The sequence below is a fragment of the Panicum virgatum genome, chromosome 4K (genome assembly GCF_016808335.1).
Source record: "Panicum virgatum strain AP13 chromosome 4K, P.virgatum_v5, whole genome shotgun sequence".
Taxonomy (NCBI): domain Eukaryota; kingdom Viridiplantae; phylum Streptophyta; class Magnoliopsida; order Poales; family Poaceae; genus Panicum; species Panicum virgatum.
In genome coordinates, this window is record NC_053139.1 from 43,100,761 (window position 1) to 43,117,292 (window position 16,532).

The window sequence follows — 16,532 nt, forward strand, 5'->3', positions numbered from 1 at the left end:
TTTGAAGCCAACTAAACAAGGCGTTAGTTCCTTTCAAAATTTCAAAACTTTACAAGATTCCCCATCACATCGAATCTTTTAACACATGCATGAAGTATTAAATATAGCTAAATAAAATAATTAATTACACAGCTTGTCTATAATTTGCGAGATGAATTTTTTGAGCCTAGTTAATCTATGACGGGACAATAATTATCAAATATAAACGAAAGTGCTACAATGCTTTACACTCAAAACTTTATGCATCTAAACAAGGCCTTAGCGTTAGATGTTGCTGACAGGTTCATGACTTGCTATTCGGCTTTCTTCTCCAGATGGAACAACTTTCCACGGACCACTTTCCTGCTTCGAATGCATGATATTGCCATTAGACTACCATATTAAGTAGCGTGATTATGGTTCCATGGTGCATGAGAAAAAAAGGTTGGATAAGCAAGAAGATGACCTTGGAGGGCGATGCTCCTCGTCAGATAACACCTTCAGTAGCCTTTCCTCGAACGGTGTGGTGTGCCAACTAACCCTTTGATCCTGCAACAGTTAAGTCAACCAACCAAAACACATATACCCTCGTATTTTAGGCAAGCATTAGTGATAAATGCATACCTCCTTGTATCTGGTGATTGTGTTGGGAATACCATTGCCATCCCATGTCTTGGGTAACCCAGGAGTAGGATTCTCAATATCCCACCCAAGATCAGAAGCATTGAAGCCAGGTCTCTCCGTTGGAAAGCTGCACTCATCATATGATTGATCGCCTGCTGCACCCTTAACATTACCTTGGTTCTTAACATCTGTAGTGGAGGAAGATTTCACCCAGTGGCACAGGCTAAATGCAGCATTCTTTTCACCTGACTTGGTATTTGATAGTTCTCCGCTATCCAATAACTCCTCAGGAGAGAGTGCTTCTTTTACCTGGCGTGAAAATGATGATGATGTTTCGGACAAACCTGATTTAACCACTGAAGTTGAATATGCTTGCTTTGGCTTCTTGACAGAATCTACTTCCAGGTTTTTCCTTTTGGGGGGATTGGATGGCGGCGATGGTGAAGAATCTTCTGTCACTTCCATCTGCTGAAGTCTGTTCTCGATCGGTCTCAAGACCGGGTAGACGAACTGTTTCCGGATGTGCACACGCTTTCCAGACATAGAAGCCCCTCTTTGTGAAGTATAGATTGTTCCAGGGGTCTGCATATCATCCCTGAGAACTAAAGGAGTTGCAAAGGGTGAACCACTACAATCAGCCTGCTTGTGTTGCATGTTCTGAAACAGGCTCTTTCCCAAGAAAGCTGCATCAGGAACTAATTCAACTCCCGGAAGATGCTGGGTATCTTCAATGCTCAGTTCAGACGGTGCATGATTCTCCTCACATCTGCACATGCGTGGCATAAAAGAAGGCACTGATTTTGTGTTTTCAGATAATGTAACAGAATTTCAGACTTCCGTGTAAATGAGAGCAGTTCGTACCCTTCAGATGTAGTTTCAAATAGTGATGCCCAGTTGGTTGCTGCTACAGCGGTTGGCATGTTATCACACTGCAAGTCCAGAATGAAAGTATCAGATAAGAGAAATAATAGTGGAGGTGATCTCAGAAGTGGACTCCCACGGTCCCACCTCAGTTTGAAGCTCAGCTGGAGTTTCAGATATAGTGCCACATAACTTGAGGTAATTGGCCTGTGTAGAGTTAAGAATGCCATGAAAATTCAACTTCAAAGAGGATAAACATACAATTCCCTCGAGTATGTACTGGCAGTTCATATCTTTCACAAAGTCTCACAAGATTAAAAAAAATGAAAAATATCAGGGAAAGAATGCAGAGGATGGATATTTGTAAATAAAGCTTACGTAGAAAATATAAAAGCATCAGCAAGATTTTATATTAATTAGCAGGGAAAACTTGGCCAATCATATGAGCAAAGGTTAGAACATAAAAAAAAGGATAATCAGAAAATACAATACTGACAACAACTGTTCCTTCAAAAATGGTTATAAGCTAAAGGCTTACAATACTTAAATCCTTTATTATAGGAAATACCTTACGTCAAGCTATCAAAAGATTACTCGAACGCTGTCAAGATTGCTACCACAGCCAGTTCACAAAAATTTCAGAACCACTCTGGTGATTTGACATAGTCACATAACACATAACGTAAAAGTTCAGCTAATCAGCATATATGTATTCACAGGTAACATTTATGGGAACACTTTGGCAGGCAACACTTTGGTGACTGAACAACCAATAGCTTTATACACTGTGTAAGCCTAAATATTCCATTCTAATAAACTTTCAAAATACGCAATCCACATATTGAATACAGTATAATCAATAGCATGGAACCACAATTTCATCCCATTTCAACAAGTCAAAAAAAAAACAATCATATAGCTGAAACCTGACACGTGTACCTCGAGCCTAAGTTCCTCCTCCTCATCACAGCCACCACCATCAGTCAACTCCGCGGCCCGATCCCCGTGCACGAGCGCATCCTGCGCGAGAACCGAAACTATTATCACCACGGGACAACCCAGATGAGCGCGAAGGGAGCGGGAGCCGGGAGGAGGGTCGGGGGGGGGGGGGGGCTCGACTTACGCTGGAGCCGGAGCCGCGGCGGGGGCGCGGGCGGAAGCACGAGAGGAGGCAGCCCACGAGGACGGCGTCGAGGAACGCCACCACCGCCCTCGCGATCGCCGCCGCGCACCGGCGCATCGCGGAACCGCCCGCGGCGAGCCGCGCTGCCGGTGGAGGATTAGGGTTTTAGCTGCAGCGCCGCGTGCGTGGCGTGGGGGATCTCGCCGTAGGCGGCGAGGGGTTTTTTTTTTTGAGGGTCCGTAGGCGGCGAGGTGAGGGGAAGTGTTTGAAATGGAACGGGAAGCCGTGGAGAAAGGGGAGGGCGAGGTGGAGACGAACGAATCGTGGTGTTGATGGGCTGGGCTGATTTTTTTGGGCTGTGTCGCCTCCTCTCTTGTGTGCTGATGGGCTGGGCTGATTTTGGGCTGTCTTGCCCTCCTATGTCCTATGTGTTGATGGGCCTGCAACATACAAGGGCTGGGCCTGTGAAGCTTCTTAATTTACTACGGGCTGGGTCTGGGCTGCTGGATCGTCGGCCTAATCTACGTCCGAGTTCTCGACCTTTGTCCCCCTTTATACAGTACACGAGAGCGGCGGCGGAAAGGCGATCCCGTTCTCGGCGTCGATTCCGCCGGCTCCTCCTCGCCTCCGGTGGCCTCTTCGGCGCTGGAGGTGGGGAGGAGTTGCGGGATCGATCGCCGATGTACATATTCCTTTCTAGTGTAGGGTGCTTGGGCCTAGGCGGCATGCAGAAGGTGGAGGCGGCGCCGTCGCTACGGAATAAGATTCGCCGGTCCTTCCTCTACCTCGTTGGCCTGCGTTCCGGCAGCAACGATCGGAGGCTGTCTTCTCGCCGGAGCTTCGGATCTCGGCAGGTTAGGGTTACTCGTGCCGGCGTATCGGCATGGGATTTTCTTCCGGGGCGGCGTCTCGGGCGGGCGACGGCGTGGACGTGCGGAGGTCTCCTTCGGCATCTACGACGGCTTCCCCGACTTCGCCGGTGGCGTCGGCTTCGGTAAGATGTACTAGTTCGTTGGTTCTGGAGATTTGCTTTCTCTGGAACGGTTCGAGCTCGTCTTTTGTCCCTCCCTCTTCTTCTTCGTCGATAGGGGGAGGTATGTCTACCAACTCGAGTTGCCGGGTTGGGCCATGTATCCCTGTCTTGGTGGATCAGCCCCCCTTCAGGGTTCTTCGTCGTCCGGCGATTTGGAGATTCTGGCGGTTCTTGAGGCGTCAGGTTCCTCAACGTCCGACGATGTGTTGGCCTTTGGTCATCTTCAACAGCCGGATCGTTCAACGATAATAGTGCATGTCGTCTTCGATGTGCGGCTTAAGACGACAACTACAGACTTTGGTACTTCACCGGGGAGGAGGCCGGACTCAGGGTGCGGATTCCGGTCGCCGGTGGCGAGGAAGACCGGGAGATGGTTACAAGGACTAGTTTGTAATTCTTGTTTCTATTGAGGGTGTCTTTGTAATATGGGTTGTAATCACTAAGTTTATTAATGAAATTTCAACCCGGTTTCTCAAAAAAAAATGGGACTAACTATCTGTTCTGCATAAAAAAAGAAAAAAAATCGGGCCCAGAGCCTAAGGCCACCGCTGTTGTATTCCCGGCGGAGAGTTGGGCGCCGCGTCATCATTGAAAAATCTCCGGAGCGGCCACGAATTTGCGGCGAATGAATCTCTCTCTGCACCAAGCACCAGGCACGAGCTACTCTGTCTAGGCTAGGCACCGCCTGTTTGACAAGCGGAGCCACGAGAAGAGGAGAAAAATAAACTACGCCGAATCATCATCAGGATCCAGGCAGACGCCGTCGTCTCTGCTCGTCGTGATCGCATTCCATTTTCATATGTGGATCACGCGGCGCCACCGCGCGCCACCCGACCACCGCCGCGCGCGCTGCGCTCTCCTCGTCAATCCTTCTACACGGCGACCAGTTAAGCTGAACCCTAGCTAACCCAGTCTCCCATGAACAGGCCGGAGACTCCTGAACTTTTCGTGCTTCGCCTTAACTGCTAGCTGACCTCGCTCCAGCTCTCGCGCTAGCTCTGTCGCCCGAGTCTCTGACCGGGACAGCCTCTCTTGCCGTCTCACGGCAGGATTTAGTGTATGCGTGAGAACGAAATTGCTATGCTACGCAAGTGATGATCGAACTCCCAACATTTCTCTGTACCTAATAGAGCTTGAAAATTGATGTGTATCTGAGTCTCTCTCTCTCTCTCTCTCTCTCTCTCTCTCTCTCTCAACTTTTCCCCCCTTTCACAGGCGTAAGGCGTTGCGTGGCGGCGCGCGCGCTGGCGGCGGCGGTCCGCGGCTCAATGGAGAGGGCGGGCCGGGCATGTCCGGCATCTTGCAACCTCACCCCGGCCGGACAAACCCACGCGCCCGTCGCCGTCGCCGTCCTTGATTTCTGAGGAAGAATGGGCAGTGTGTTCCACTCCTACTTCTACACCCTCTTCCAGTCTTCCGGGTCCGACAGCGACCGCGCGCATCTGGAGCTCCGGACACGCGCTCGATCGCAGAGCTGCGGCACCGTACGCGAGCCCTTTTCCGGATCGGACCAACCCGCGGGGATGGAGAAGAAGAATTCCAATTCCGATCCAGTGTCAAGTGATCGGGCCGGGGCCGGTGGTCCGTGCCCGAGGATCCCTTTCACATGCCACTGCAAGTAACATTAAGTCATTAACACGGGGAGGGAAGGAGAAACTCGCCAACTCGCCATGAATGCCGATCGAGATGGCGGATGGGGAGAGGTGGGGAAGAAGAGCCGGAGGGAATCGGTCCTTCGGAACTGGAAGAAGAATTCAGCGGCAGCTTTGGGCCGTACGTCGGGTTGACTTCGCCTGTTACTCTCCGAGCGAGGTCGAATGTTCAGCAAGTTGGGTTTGAAGTTTTGGTGCCTTGCCGACTGGAGCTAGCAGCTGCAGCTAGCCACATCAGGATCAGTATTCAGTAGCCGCGCTTTGACAAATTCCGGTAAACGGCAGATCTATCCAGGGCACTAATAATTTCCGGGAAGAAGCAGAGCTTGGAGCGATCGTGTCGCTAGTTGCTGTTGATTTCAGACACTGGCCGTTGAAAAATGCCCCCAGGTGAAAAATTCCAGTAGCGTACTTCCGTATGTCCCACTATTTAAGCAGTACTTACTGCTGCTATTCAATGTTCATATGTACGGTTCTATCGAAATGGTAAACTGTAAACGCGGTACACAAGAGGGCACGGCACATACCCTCTTGTTTTGTGTTCTGACTCCCGGCGTTTCTCCTGGCATTTCACGCGTACTGTTGGTCACTGTCCGTACGGTAAGAAACGGTAAATTGTAAACGCAGTTGGTGGCAAGATCGAAAGGACAGGGACACAAGCAATGCTACCCTTTTCTTCCTGTTGTTTTGACAAAGCGTTAATTCCGATCCAGCATTTCAAGAAGAAGATAAAAAGATGTGTGCACACCACTTTGAAACTCTGGTCGATCAGAACATTTGCTCTCGCCAGTTCGTGCACAAGCAAACACTGTAGCAGATTCAAAGTTGCCTTCTTTTTTTTTTTTTTGCACGACGATGCATGCACGTAACCCCATATGAAACACGCGATGGAATTAATGCAAGTGCGTGGCAATCGCTAGCTCACACGTACGGGAGTGGTATATGTACGCGTACACATGCGCATGCGGCGCCGCAGCCTTGCTTAACTGGGAGCTAAACCGCTTTTTGCATTGGCTTTTCGGGGCCACGGGCAACCTTTTCCATTCGATTCGGCAGGGGTATGTAAAAAGTCTCACGGGTAGGTGAGATCGGGAGGAATTCGGACACAACACACAACCACAGCACGTGCGCGTAAAAAATTATATACTATTATCTCCTTTTGCTTTTGAAAAAAAAAAGTTGGGATCGATCGAGTTACGTGTGTGCACGAGCTGCTGCTAGCAATCAACCGGCGCAGGACGAATGGATTTAGTATCAGAACACGTTTCAGATTTCCAAGCACAACAAAGTTTGTACAAGCAACTGGACAATCGCAAAGGACATGCATGCTATATTTGTACTAGTATATATATTTCTGATGGCTGCGCCGTCTCGTCCGATCGATCGTCGAGAGGGTTGCGGTACACGTTAACAGCAATACTTTGCGAAAAAATTAAAGGCCGGGCTCGTGACGGCCGGAAATTAAAGCATGTACGAGCGGCCGCTGTCATGCTGAAAGCCTGAAACCATGTGAGGATTACCAACTGATTGAATAATCAGCTAGCGTAGGGTGTGTGTCTTGTTGATGATACTAATTATAATTAGGGTTTGGTACGGTGAAAGGAGCGAGAGGTGTCTGCACGGACTACCCAGCAGCTACTAGCTAGCTGCTGGAGTAGCCGGTAGCTGAGGATAGGATAGGGCTTATCTGCACTTGATCCAGCTCTAACCCTCTTGCCACTACTGTCGCTTTCGTCGTCGGATAAAGTTATCTTATCCGATACCCCCAAATTCCGTTCACTTACGCAGCGCTTGCATGTGATCTGACATGGGCACTCCACCTGTGCAGAATTTGCATATATATAAATACTAGTAAGATGTGTGTGCATTGCCGCAGGTAATATAAATTTTGCTCGAAAATATATGAGACCATCAACTTTGTGTTGTGACTGCGCGAGACATTGATTGTCTGGGTTTCAATTTGGATCCAATTGATTAATTCCGACTAGAATTCCAATTAATGGACTAAAGAATCATTGCTTACTTTAAAAATTATATATATATATCACATGACAGACCAAAAATCAATGTACCATAGAAACTGTCCACTTTTTATAAATAGATAAAGATAATGATATGCCTTCAGCACTTGACACGTCCGCTTTTGTAGTGTATACACGTATATGGATGGGGTGTACTGATTACACCTGATCGCAGGCTACCCGACCCGATAAACCTGACCCGGCCCGTGCAAAAAAACCCGACCCAACACGACCCGATTAATGCGTGGGCCGAGCTCGGGCCAAAATTTTCTTCCCGACAAAAAAGGGCATGGTATGGGCTGAATTTTTTTGACCCAAAACCCGACCCGACCTAAATTTTATACATAAAAAATCGGGTTTGACCTGACCCGACCCGACCATGTGTCAGGTCGGGCTCGGGCCAAAAAATCCAGCACGATGGTCGGGTAGGATTGGGTACGGGCTAAAGAAAAAAGTACCGGGTTCTTTCGGCCCGGCCCGAGGAATGGTCAGGTCTAGCACTGATATATGCCTTCAACATGGTCTTGCTTGCAGGCTATGCAGGGAGTACGTATAATAAGTCTTTTCTTACCTTAATAATTGTGTTAAAAAACTACTCACTGTTACTTTCACATGTATATACTGTTCCCCATTTTATAATTTAACACGACCTTGACAACATTACTGCATTGACCATCATCAATTTCTAATGTACATTTATATAATATCAAATAGATTACAACTTTATTAAAATAATCTCTTAGGTAAATATGTTTTGTTCTATTGCTTTTGAGAAATATATTAATGGCCGTCAATAGTTTAAGCTAATATGGTTCGATTGCAAAAATTCTAGACAACAACACGCTTTTCTTTATACTAGAGGAAGGTGGAAGTACATGATTACTGCATGATTGATTGACTAATTCCTTTCGACGTGATGAGTTAAAATGACACCTCACCAAACAAATTGGGTTAATAAAGTGTTTTCTCGATGAAACATCCAGGAAACTACATTTTCTAGAATTATCCAGGGAAATGACATTTTTAGGAACCTCTAGGGGAACTACAATAAAATCTAGCTGCACATTGAATTTCACACAATCTGTTTAATTTGTCCTATGTGTGTTCTGATCTGGATAAATCCATGGCAAATTAAAAATGGATAAATGATTGCCTCTAAATGATTACGGGAGCACGCATATACAATGAAACTAAAAACCATATTGATCTTAACCTTCACTGCAAAAAAGTATATTGCATACAATTTAGGCCGTGTTGTTCTTTATGATATATAAGCTCCCCCTGCTGAATCGATCTATACAAACAATCTGATGTAGCAGTGGAAAACACGGCAGAAGAGGCAAAGGGGTGCCTTTAAGTCTATGAGGCTTAAAGAGGTTGGCACCGTCTTTAATGACATGACGATGACGGCTCTAGCTATAGGCAGCTTGCTTCAAATCTCAAGCCTTGACTAAACGATCCCCTTCTTCTTCATTCAGATCTTCCATTCCGTATGCTCCTAAACCTTTGAATTACTACTACATATTACCGGCTGACTATAGCAGCCCTTAACTAGAGCTCAGGATGACACAGATTAAAGCACGGATCGATGTGATAATTAAGAAGACACACAATGTTACTACTACATACAGTTGCTTCATTTCTCAATGAGCATACTCACTCCGTCCCCAAATATAAGACATTCTGAGATTTAAAATTTGTCCATAAATATAAGACATCCTGAGTTGAGAGTAGACCCAACCATCTTAATTGTGCACGATTCCAGATCTTTCCTAATACAAAGAGGTGTGTGTAACCATGCAAGGGGAGGCGCATGGGAAAGGGCACGCTACTTTAATTAGCACATATTTAGTTACTCAAATAGAGTCTCAATCATACTATTACTAATTAGAGGTTTCTTTCAAGCCTCCACATGAAGCGACCCAAGATCCTAGGTAGTCACTCTAAAAAAATAGAGAAATCCTAGAAATTCTCATAAAAATCAGAAACATCCAGCCATCAATCCAACAACTCTAATCATAATAGTCATTGAATCTGCTATCTTTCCTAATAAATTACTCACATCTGCCATTATAAAAATAGATTAAAGTAACCCCCCTAATCTTCGTACAAATTACCCATCTATGCCATTATAAAAATAATGCAAATAACATCCTATATTTGCATATAAATTATTCAATTATGTCATTATTAAAAGTAAAATTAACCTCTAAATCTAAATATTAAAGTGCACCAATATAAAATTCTAAATTACTATTTCTATCACTATCAATATATTATTTATGTTGTTGTTTATATAAAAATACTACCCACGATATGTGTCACCATAGAAGATATAAGAATACCAATTCACAAATTAATAGTTCAATTAAATATATATCAAACACACATGGAGGTGTGATGCAAAATGAAATCTATTACAACTATATAATGATAAGTATGTATTTTAGATTATGTGTTACAATATTTAATAGATGAAAGAGGGTATATGATAGATAATTATAGTTATTAGCTATAAACCTTATTTTTATATTAATTTTATTTAGCCCGTGCGGTAGCTCGGGTTGATAGGCTAGTTTTAATAATTAGGGGTAGGAGAGTTTATTTTATAGCCATAATTTATTCTAAAAACTTCAGAACACCTTATATTTGGGGATGGAGGGAGTATATACATTGTACTAATAAATCAAATGTGCCCCGTTCATGACACGGGGATATATATTAGGCCGTAGACAAATAAACTCACAAACAAATACATATGACGCATATATTTTTTTTAGAACACACAAAAGGCTTTGTTGTTATTCTTCTACGGTTTCTCTCTCTCTCTCTCACACACACACACCTTCTGAGAACACGCAAGAGGACTTGCATCTGTACGGTGCATACTTTTTTTGATGAAAAGAGTACGGTACATACTTGGCCTGTGTCACAACGTCGTCCTCATGTCCTGAGTGGTTGATCTTGGCCTGTACATGTGTGGTGTTCTTGGAACGATCGAGAAGAAGAATATTTGTATGTCCTGCGTACGCACGTAAGTACGTGCAGGCACTCATCGGATCGTTTCAAATTAAACTGTCATCCCTGAGGCGACAAGTGTACGCGCTTGTCGACCATTTCGGCAACAATTTCGTAGCCAATTGAAGAAGCTCCTCACGCCAAGGTTACCGTAGTCGCATCTCGAGTTTAAGCCTACGCATCTAGGCGGAGAGCTATATAGATGGTAGCCGTGCGTGAAGTCTTCTATGTGGGCGATATGCTCCCAGCTGCTACAGTTAGGACAAGAAAGCGCGGACGGCTGCTTTGACGTATATATGGTGTAAGGTGAATGATAATAAAAAAGTATTTGTGAACACCCCTAGCCTCACCTTCAGATCTTTGTGTGAACTGATCTGCATGTGGGAGAAGGATTTAATTTTCAGAACGCTGAACATCCGTATAATAAGAAAACTCTCGATCAATCTTAAGATAAATGAATTTGGTGTGGGTTAGAGCTTAATGAAAGGATTAGTGAATGGATGGGAACGGATCAGCAATGGGGATTTATTTAACATTAGTTTGCGTATACACATACCTTGTAACTGTTATGTCAGGGGTTATTGAAATAAGGAAAAAGTCTAAATTACTTCCATCAACTATAGCCAAAGTCTAGATAACCCCCTAAACTATTTTTTTGTTCATTTTAACCCCTAAACTATACCATTTGGTTTAAATTACCCCCTAATATAATTTATCTTTTTCATTTCTCCATGCATAGGTAGAGTTTTGAGTTGAAATTTTATAGCATAATAGTACGCACCATAACACATGTTAGAAAAAATAGATCAGATTTTTTTTATTTGATAGGTTAGAATATTTAATAATGAATTAATCATTGGAGTACAAAATTATATGAAAACTAATGGGGAAAAATTATAAAACTTTTTCTAAATATGCATTGTGATGTCCACCCCTACTCTGCAAAATTGAAATTAAAATTCAACTTGTGTATGGAGAAACAAAAAAGATAAATTGTATTAGGGGATAAAATAAACTAAATCGTATAGTTTAGGGGGTAAATTGAACCAAGTTATAGTTTAGGGGGTTATTCAGACTTTGGCTATTGTTGAGGGTAGTAAATTGAACTTTTTCCTTGAAATAATGCACAGATGTAGAATAATCTCTGCCATCCTACAATATTGGTAATATGTTTTTTACTAATTCCAGGAATTTAACCTTCTGCGCAAAGCTCAACAAGTTCACATTTAAATGGGGCTAGCTAAAGGTGATGTTAAGAAGAAACATCCAAGAATGATGTTTGATTTTCCATGCACTCGGAAAACTTTTCATTCGCAAAGAATCTTCAAGATTTGAATTGTCATTTTTTTTCATGGCACATTTATCAAACTTTTCTCTAGATCAGTGTAGGGAAACGATTTTGTTCTTGTGTGTAAAAATGCCCCGGCTACTAGGAAATGTCTGATCAGAGGGGGAAGAATTTCAAAAGACCGTGTCCTTGTCCCTATCAATGAGCCGAAGTGAACCGGGAACACATCCATGAATTTGGATTGGATGTGATATGGATGCAACTTTTCTCCGCCCCCTCTCATTTTGCCAAGATGACAAGGATGTGGTCCGAAGTCCACAATTCATTTCCCGTACGTAGAGAATGCCTGGCCCTAACCGGTTCCTATCATTTTCTCGTGATGTCACCGGTGCAATGTTGATAGGTAATTGCAAACTGCTGCCTTGACTTCACAAGAATTCTATCTTGCAAGGTTCCAATACCAACCACGAGAACTCTTCATTATATACACTATATATATTGGTTTAACGCCGCCCCGATCGACCAAACGCGCGCTGTCAGTTTATCATCAAGAATAACCGGACATTACCGATAGGAAAGTTTTTGGGCATCTCTCTTGAACTATTCAAATAATGACGCAACATGATTTTGTTTTGCTAAGTCGATCATATATGCGCTAATTCTACAAATCAACATATATACCTAGCTATATAGGTAGGCAGGCACTCACAAATTAATAAAATAATTCTCTGGTTAGAGCTACCTTAGCTTGTGGTTGTGGCCTGTCATTTTCCGTGAAAATTCGTTGCCTATAACCTATTTATCATCATCATCTTTCACGCTCGTTTCCATTATAAGACAGATATGTTAGCCATTTGAACTCTGTCACTGCCAAGCAGTGGCAATGCAATCGAATTTCTCCAAGGGATCCCATTCCAACATGCTTTCATACATGCTTTTGACATTGAAGCGTACGGTGCCAGCGCCACTTGCTGAACATGCAAGTGTAGCCAACGCCTATCACATTCGTTTCCCATTCCTTGGGGAAATCAAGGGCCCCATGGAGTTGAATTGACCATTAAAATCTACTCCTATCCTGAATTAAAATCCATATAATCTAGTACATATATAAATGCGAGAAAATTGGACGCACGCAGAGAATACACTCGGCACGTACTGTTACTAGTTTTCTCGAATAAATTTGTCAAACCTGCTAGCCACATAGACAGGGACTGTTATTTAATTGACGCGTTGAACACAACTGAATTACTAACCACCGAAAATAAAAATATCAGGGCAGTTCCTTTTTGTCAAACAGGAGAACTGTTCACCAGTCATTTTAGGTTAGACCTAGACAACATAATGAATAGAGATGGCTCCATACATGAAAAATGCAAGCACTGTTTGGACGGTTATACTTTGTTGTCTCGTGAACGTGGACAGCGCCCAGCTTTTCAGAAACTGGGGCAACCTTATTATCATACTAATTTTCTTCTCAGTGCTGCCCTTTTAGAGAGCTAAGTGAGCATGTTTGACTGGACTAAGTCAGAAAACTCAGCCTTCTCTCTCTCTCTCTCTCTCTCTCTCTCTCTGCCTTCATCCTTCTTCTCCTTCACATTCTATCTGCCATATAAGTACACAGATTGTGCACGGTAGGCAGCAAGAAAGTACTTAAATATATGCGCTACGAGGTGTTCGTCTTCGTCTTCGTCATCGTTCAGCCAAATTAAGTCTCATATATATCTATATATATAACTGGTACTAGCTTGCTGGCCGGGAATTGAATAGTAGTGGTGAAGAAGGTGCTGTAGGCCGCAGAGAGGCAGCAGGGAGAATGAGAGGGTTTGAGAGGAAAGGAGTCCGGCAGTACAACCGGTCGGAGGTGCCGCGGATGCGGTGGACGGAGGAGCTTCACCGGCAGTTCGTCCAGGCCGTCGAGTGCCTCGGCGGCCAGGACGGTGAGTCTCGAGATTCCTTCTATATATCTCCTGATCAAGAAGCTTATGCATGTAATTAACCATGAAACATGCATGATGCTTGAGCTAGCTGATTATTACTTTACTTGCATGCATGGGCGAGCTAAGATTTTTTTATTTTAGCATCAGGACGAGCTAAGATTTGATATGGGATGATCCATATATAGTTTCTTTCATGTTTTGGTCTTGAGAGGCATAGTTTTTTTCTTCCAAATTTAATTCGATCACGTCATAGTTTTGAGGCTATTAATTCCGAGAGCTCCTTAGTTATTCTGTAGGTTGTTAGGCGGGGGTTTATCGTTGGTGGAGTCCACCGGGCAAAGGAAAAGGAAAACACGTGATACGCATGCGTGTTTGCATGATGAGCATCCATGAGATCGTTCTCCCTTTTATCATCTATATAAACTTTTTTTTATGTTCTATATGCAATAGCTTTCTGCGAGCAACAATAGCCAGCGGTTAATCTTAGAATCATATCGCAAAGATATAATTATGTCAGTGCTTTATTCAGATGATTATGTATGACAAAGTTTAATTTCATTATTATTATTTGATAAGTTCATTTTTTACCTGATTGCATCTCTTTTATGCTTTTTTGTCGTCAAATTTACATACCTGCCTTGTTTTGAATTTTCCTCTCATTTTTCCTGATTTCATACTGATTGATTGTGTGTGCATTCAGTTTGTGTATGGTTCGGACACATTCTTTTCAGATTCATGGTATTGATGGTGCTCAATACCATGAAATACATATATGCATGCATATTTCAACGAAAAATGATATCGATGGTACTGAATTCATGAAATACATGCATGCATGCATAATCAACTCAAGTAGTTATTTTCAGATTCTATGATTATGTGGTCCATGGAATCACAGCAGATAACGGCACATTCTTTGAATTAATTGACACTGATCTTGTCATAATTAATTAATTTGGAGAGATCATGCTTGGCTTCAAAATCAGTCGTATTGTGTGTTGATCTCGTTTTCTTTAATTTTGTCATGCAGAAGCAACTCCTAAACGAATTCTTCAGTTGATGGGCGTGAAAGGAGTTAGCATATCTCATATCAAGAGCCATCTCCAGGTATCTTCACACGATTTTGCTTGTGTCTGCTAGAATATTAATTAGTATGTATAGTGAAATCAGCTAGCTTTTATGCTAGTTCGTCTAGCTATTTGAAAATAACACAACGTCGTTTCTTCCAAAAATGAAACGATCAGATGTACAGAAGTTCTAGCAACAGCAGCAGTGCCCATCAGTCCAGCCTCCAGAAGTCGACATCAAGCAGCAACAGGAAGCGCGTGTTCTTGAACCGTGAAGATCACTGCGCCTACGCGTCACCGGATGGAAACACGGTAGCTTCAGACAAAAATATTTACGCCGCTTTGCTCCACGGTTGCAGTCAGTGGTCACCATACCAAATGTAAGCGTGTGAAGCACATATCAATCATTAAGTAATCCTCTAATGAACAGAACCTAATTTGTAACTAAGTTCTGAAACCAAATTTAATTATTTGATTTGATCTGTACTTGCAGACCATCGCTACAGGAAGTATTCAGAAGCTGGGAACAAAGTAGAGGGCGTATTCCTGGGAACTCCAACGTGCTGACAATAGAGAAGGTAACATGAGATGCAGACAAAATTTTACTTAAACAATGCATGTGTCTTACCATTCCCTAGCTAGAAGCTTCATCTTTGGTTGTATGCATTAGGTGGCAGGCTGCCGAACTGCCAAACTCCCCATACTGCCGTGTATTGACTGTTAATGTGCCCTACGACTACCTTGTCCAAAGCCCTTGATACAGATAGCAATTTTTAAAAATGTTTCTGAAGGAATAATAATGCTTCCAATTGACACTAAACTGTTACACCTCACCTGCTTGTGGATAGGCGGCGGTTAAGCCAAGTCACACTGCTTCCAACAGGAGGCCTGATGAGAAGCAAACGGGCTGCAACCTCACGCTGTCGATCGGCCTGTGGGAGGACGCGAGCAGCGACGCCGACGGCTCGAGCACGATCAGTGAGGAGCTCCGGGCTCCGGCAGCCGGTTCTCGCCGTGTCGCCACCGTGAAGGAGGAGGAGAGCAAGCCAGCGCTGAACCTGGACTTGACCATCTCATCGTCTTGGCTGGCGTGATGCACACTCACGTAAAGCTCGTGTACACAGCTGTACGGACACATGCAGAGCTAGTAGCAGAGATTGTGTGATCAGGCTTCAGTAGACTGTATATGGCGTGGTAGTCCGATCCAGATAGGTCTCTCGGATTTTCGTGTCATCGTCCCCTTCGCCACACTCCGATCCGTTCTTGTTTTTTTTTCTTTTTAGATTTGTATAAATTTTCGGGTTTGATCGAATAGGAATCGGGGCTTCAGACGACGATGGGTGAGGAATTTCTGCTATCCTTTTCTTTCTCCTCGGGAGAAGACGCTGTATACCCGAATTCCTCACCTGCCATCGTCTGAAATGTTCTATTTCTGATCGATCTGTAGACTCTTAGAAAGGACTTTGCATGTTGTTAGTTTGTTACTACTAGCTATTTCAGTAAAAAGGCATATGACAGATATATATCTTGAATTTACTATTTTCGGTTGCGGAAAATATATCTCCATCCCCAATCTTGCAGCGAGGCTGCTGTGACTGTTCCTATTGTTGAGATTATGGCTGTATCTCATTTGGGGTCTGTTTCATTGTTTACTTGAATAATGCTCAATGAACAACAACAGAAATTGTTGGTTTCTATGTTTTCTACAGCAACTTCTCTTTGCATTTTGTGAACTTTTGGATGCATGATAGAACGCAAATGTTGGGGATAAGATGGGCATAGAAAAATTAGTAAGGATGCAAAATATTTATTTTCTTCAACATGGTACAAAGCAAGCACTTGTATACGCACACAAACTCTACCATATGAGCACATTTTAGAGACTTAGCTGAGAAATCTTGATATTTTGGCAAAATCACCACCTCGTTG

General features: G+C 43.5%; 2 protein-coding genes across 4 annotated transcripts; one reads left to right on the forward strand and one right to left on the reverse strand.

The window, feature by feature from the left end:
* Positions 1-141: 141 nt before the first annotated feature.
* Positions 142-2,830, reverse strand: LOC120704184 (protein JASON-like). 3 transcript variants are annotated; one of them, XM_039988495.1, is made up of 7 exons: positions 2,588-2,830; positions 2,404-2,484; positions 1,612-1,671; positions 1,465-1,532; positions 948-1,369; positions 604-791; positions 142-528 (listed from the first exon to the last, which is right to left on the reverse strand). In XM_039988495.1, the coding sequence occupies exons 1-7, from the start codon at positions 2,702-2,704 to the stop codon at positions 394-396; spliced, it is 1,071 nt and encodes a 356-aa protein (XP_039844429.1). In that variant the 5' UTR covers positions 2,705-2,830; the 3' UTR covers positions 142-393. The 3 variants fall into 3 exon arrangements, with proteins under 3 accessions (XP_039844429.1, XP_039844428.1, XP_039844427.1); XM_039988494.1 differs by having other exon boundaries at positions 142-342; positions 446-528; positions 604-1,369; XM_039988493.1 differs by having other exon boundaries at positions 604-1,369.
* Positions 2,831-13,120: 10,290 nt separating this feature from the next.
* LOC120704185 (myb family transcription factor MPH1-like) lies at positions 13,121-16,161 on the forward strand. The gene is made up of 5 exons (XM_039988496.1): positions 13,121-13,536; positions 14,567-14,643; positions 14,781-14,983; positions 15,097-15,181; positions 15,452-16,161. Exons 1-5 carry the CDS (start codon positions 13,413-13,415, stop codon positions 15,695-15,697), a joined length of 735 nt encoding a protein of 244 aa, XP_039844430.1. The 5' UTR covers positions 13,121-13,412; the 3' UTR covers positions 15,698-16,161.
* Positions 16,162-16,532: the final 371 nt, after the last annotated feature.